Source organism: Nansenia antarctica, assembly GCF_963989245.1.
Source record: "Nansenia antarctica genome assembly, chromosome: 14".
Taxonomy (NCBI): domain Eukaryota; kingdom Metazoa; phylum Chordata; class Actinopteri; order Argentiniformes; family Microstomatidae; genus Nansenia; species Nansenia antarctica.
The window spans coordinates 15311045-15316044 of record NC_137684.1 but is presented as its reverse complement, the minus strand read 5'-3'; the positions used below and the strand labels follow the sequence as shown (position 1 = coordinate 15316044).

Below are 5000 nucleotides of genomic sequence, written 5' to 3'. Positions count from 1 at the left end.
TACTTTAAAACTTCAAGTTGGTGTTATGATTTTTTTTTTTTACTAGATATTGTTGACACAATAAGTTTCACTTTCACTTTTTGACCCCTTCGAGTGAGTGTGTGGTTTGCACGTTCACCAGTCGCTGTCACATATTTGGCAAATATCGTAACTTAACTCGTACCGTTCAATTCTTAGTCCTCTTCAATCTTGTTTTAGAGCAGAGCATAGTACAATCACTGATGTCACCGTGGTTACATGACATTGTATCTGCTTTAGACAGGAAGAAGCATTGTGCTGCACTGTTGATCTATCTAAAGCTTTCACTACGGTAGACCATTACTCCTACAAACACTTTTTAATATTGGTGGACGACAAGGCTTTAATATTGGTATGTACAACAAGGCTTTAATATTGGTATGTACAACAAGGCTTTAATATTGGTATGTACAACAAGGCTTTAATATTGCTATGTACAACAAGGCTTTAATATTGGTATGTACAACAAGGCTTTAATATTGGTATGGACAACAAGGCTTTAATATTGCTATGTACAACAAGGCTTTAATATTGCTATGTACAACAAGGCTTTAATATTGCTATGTACAACAAGGCTTTAATATTGCTATGTACAACAAGGCTTTAATATTGGTATGTACAACAAGGCTTTAATATCGGTAGGTACAACAAGGCTTTAATATTGGTATGGACAACAAGGCTTTAATATTGGTATGTACAACAAGGCTTTAATATTGGTATGGACAACAAGGCTTTAATATTGGTATGTACAACAAGGCTTTAATATTGGTATGTACAACAATGCTTTAATATTGGTATGGACAACAAGGCTTTAATATTGGTATGTACAACAAGGCTTTAATATTGGTATGTACAACAAGGCTTTAATATCGGTATGGACAACAAGGCTTGCAAATTCTTTCAGTATTATCTATGTGAGAGGCATCAATGTGTCATATTGTGATGTCAGATGTTTCACCCATCTCGAAAGGTGTGCTGCAGGGTTCTATATTGGGTCCAATCCTCTTCATATAAGTGATATTGCCTCCGCACCTGCCAAGCCCATGTTTATGCTGAAGATAAGATTGTCTACTGTGTAGCAGACTCTGTACAACTGGCCACTGAAAGACTTCCGCTTGCGTTCAATGCTCTTCAAGAAGCACTCTTCAATCTTAAACTGGTTCTGAATGCAAGTAAAACAAAATGTATGTTATTTACGAATGCTAAAAATGTTGATCCTGATAGTCGACTTAGTCGTATAACTACAGTAAATAGCTCTTGTATTGAGAGAGTCTCAGAGTACAAGTATCTTGGTATCTGGATTGATCATAAACTAAAATGTAAGTATCATATTGATAACCTTGTCAGCAAGCTGCGTCAGAAGGTTGGCTTTGTGTTATTAACCTGTTATTAATGTGTTATTAATGTGTTATTCATGTGTTATTAACATGTTATTAACATTTTATTAACATGTTATTAATGTTTAATTAACGTGTTATTAACGTGTTATTAACATTTTATTAACATGTTATTAACGTGTTATTAACGTGTTATTAACGTGTTCTCAGGTACCAGGGCGCTGACTGTCGTAACAACCTGTTCTACACGGCGGGGGGGGAGGTGGTGTACCACGTGGCGGCGGTGGGCGTGGTCTACAGCCGCAAGACGCACCGCCAGCGCTTCTACCTGGGACACGACCAGCACATCCTCTGCCTCACCACACACCCCCGCTCTGACCTGGTGGCCTCCGCACAGGTACACCCTAACCCTAACCCTAACACACACACACCCCCGCTCTGACCTGGTGGCCTCAGGGAAGGTACACACACACACACACACACACACACACCCCCGCTCTGACCTGGTGGCCTCAGGGAAGGTACACACACACACACACACACACACCCCCGCTCTGACCTGGTGGCCTCAGGGAAGGTACACACACACACACACACACAGGACAGGTACACACACACACACATACCCCTGCACTGACCTGGTGGCCTCCGGACAGGTACACACACAGACACACACACACACACACACACACACACACACACGCCACACACACACACACACACACACACACACCCGCACTGACCTGGTGGCCTCCGGGCAGGTACACACACACACACACACACACACACACACACACACACACACACACACACACACACACACAGGACAGGTACACACACACACACACACACACACACAGGACAGGTACACACACACACACACACACACGGGACAGGTCCACCCACCATACACTCAGTGTGCGAATTAAATCACGGTGTGCGGGGGAGCCCAGGGATTAAAGCAACAACAAAAAAATCCTGACGTAAAAAAATATTCTGGCCAAATCGGGGCCGGTGGCTTTCCGTGCGCAAAGCGCGCGTGCGATGTTCCGTTCTACGTTCTAATGCTTTGACTTTTCTTTCGAAAAATGTGAATACATTTCCGCGTTGTCGAAAATCAATGACACATCGCTAGTCAACTAACACGGCTTGTTTTATGAGCCTGCTAACAATGTAAAGTAGTGTTGTAGTTATTTAGGTAGCAGTCCAATCCATTACGTTGCAGTATTTTGGCTTGACTAGCAAGTTTGTGTTGTGATTCTCAACAACGTTGAAACGTAGTTTCACCCTTTTCCATATTTTTGAATAATAAATGTGTGGACTGACGATGTAGCGCAGCCTAACTTATTCTAATAATTATTTAACATAGTTATATTGTGATAATTATTCCCCCCTCCTCCCAGACTTACAAGGTCACATTATTATTGGATTGGTTGTTTGCGTGCCGGGTGAAGTTAGCTAAACATTTAACCTGCTAGCAAGAGAAACATCATGTCACTCTCCAAAGGTCTAAAGAGGAAAGTTGACGGTGGAAACAGGGCATTTAGGAATGGACAGTGAACTATGCGTTCATCCTACCTGGTTTCATCAATGCAAAGCCGTTGCTCACAATGAATGTTCCCTTCCACCTATACATGCGAGTCGTCCTTTTCGTCAATGAATGTGATAAAGACGCACTGACTAGAGGAATCGATTGGTGCATAAAAACCTTGAGAACTGCCGGATTAAAGTGACGTCCATAATAATAATAAATAATAATAATACATTAGACTTATAGCGCTTTTCTAGACACTCAAAGACGTCCATATCACCAGATAGCCAACAAATAGTGACCGATGGGAGATGCCAGTTTTCTCATTAAGTGAGATTTAATAGCCTAATATTATTTTTTCTATTTTTAATGAATGGCTCATTGTAATTATTATCCCTGGTAATGTAGCGTGTTTGCTCTGTCGTTTCAGGAGCATATAGGCTAAGCGGATTCAGCGTCAATGTTTTTCATAAAATTAAACTGCATTTGCTTTGTTACTGTTCACATGTGTGGTGCAGTCACATTCACATAGCCTATAAGTAAACATTAAGTTTGAATTATTTACTGAGCTGGCGTTACTTTTTTCAAACCACACACCGCATGTCGGCTATTTCAGCAGCACGCACCATGTCCACCTACTTATCACTATGAGGGGTTCAGCGTCAGTGCACCCCGCTCTGTTACCTTCGCATAGTTGTAGCCAATAAAGGCCTATATGTAGGCTATATAGGCTATTATATATCATTTATATACCTAATACCAACATCAAAATAGATTGTATGCCTCTACAAATCATATTACACCAGGTAAAATCCGTCACAACTTGGAATAAATCCATCGCAATTTGGAATATTTTAGAGCTCCCCCAAAATTTCACAAACCATGTTTCCAGGGGAGCTCATGTCACCACTAGGGGAGCTGTAGCTCCCCGAGCTCCCCCTTATTTCGCACCCTGCATACACTGTGTTGAAAGTGACAGTAGAATGTGTGTGTGTGTGTACCTGTCCTGTGTGTGTGTGTGTGTGTGTGTGTGTGTATCTGTGTGTGTGTGTGTGTGTGTGTGTGTGTGTCCAGGTGGGCAGGGACCCAGCGGTGCATGTGTGGGAGGTCCAGACCCTGCGGTGTGTGTCGGTGTTGAGGGGTCACCACCAGACAGGAGTGTGTGCTCTGGACTTCACAGGTAACGCACACTCTAACCCAGCCCTAACCCTAACCCAGCCCTAACCCAGCCCTAACCCAGCCCTAACCCAGCCCTAACCCTAACCCAGCCCTAACCCAGTCTCCCTGGAGTAACTTAGGGCTAAGTGTTCCCAGGTGGGACTTGAACTCATGACCTTCTGGGGCCGGTTGCACCACGTCTTACTTAAGTACAAACTAACTCTAGTTATAGCGTAAGTATTTACTAAATCAAGATTTAGTCACTACTAAACTTGAATGGGTTGCACCAAGCACACTAGTTATGACGTAGACCTTAGTAACTACTAAATATTTATACACACCCCTAAGGTGGTGTAAATTATAACTAACTCGTAGCTTACCGTAGATACCTCAGCGAAGATAAAGTAGCCTGCCGAAGCAGGGGAAAACCACATGAGCCGTAGTTATGACAAATTAAATTGTTTATTAATACAATGTATTAGATTTTGGCTTGTAGTTTCACGCTTATGGTAGGATCACAATCACAAAATAAAACGTAAATGACGAGTGACGGCCGCAACACAATATTTGAAATAACTAAGGTCTGTCTCAAGCTAGGTTAGCTGGGGTTAACGGTTAAGACGGAAGCTGTCGTATTTTCACTATATTGGGAATCTACATGGTGAGGTGCATTCTTAGACATGTCTACGTCATCATGATTACGAAGATGCCACTTGAAATACATGAAATCCAAGTTTATTCGTGTCTTAAGCCCTGTCCGGACGGCATATAAATTACCTGAGGACCCCGGTAATATATGTGGGGTAGTGGTAGTGGTCTAGTGGAAGGTTGTGAGTTCAAATCCCGCCTGAAGCCACACCACTACTAGTGTGCCCTTGGGTAAGGCACTTAGCCCTCAGTTACTCCAGGGGGAATGTCCCTGTAATTCGTAATTGTAAGTCGCTTTGGATAAAAGC

The 5000-nt window shown here is 42.4% G+C and overlaps 1 protein-coding gene across 1 annotated transcript in view; it reads left to right on the top strand.

Moving 5' to 3' along the window:
* LOC308170419 (echinoderm microtubule-associated protein-like 6) overlaps positions 1 to 5000 on the top strand; it is a gene marked incomplete at both ends in the record, with an annotated part of 69893 nt that overhangs the window by 21616 nt on the left and 43277 nt on the right. Inside the window, 2 exons of the mRNA XM_080545212.1 lie at positions 1566 to 1752; positions 3961 to 4066. Coding sequence (XP_080401338.1) covers positions 1566 to 1752; positions 3961 to 4066 — 293 coding nt within the window. The remainder of the gene's footprint in view (positions 1 to 1565; positions 1753 to 3960; positions 4067 to 5000) is intronic.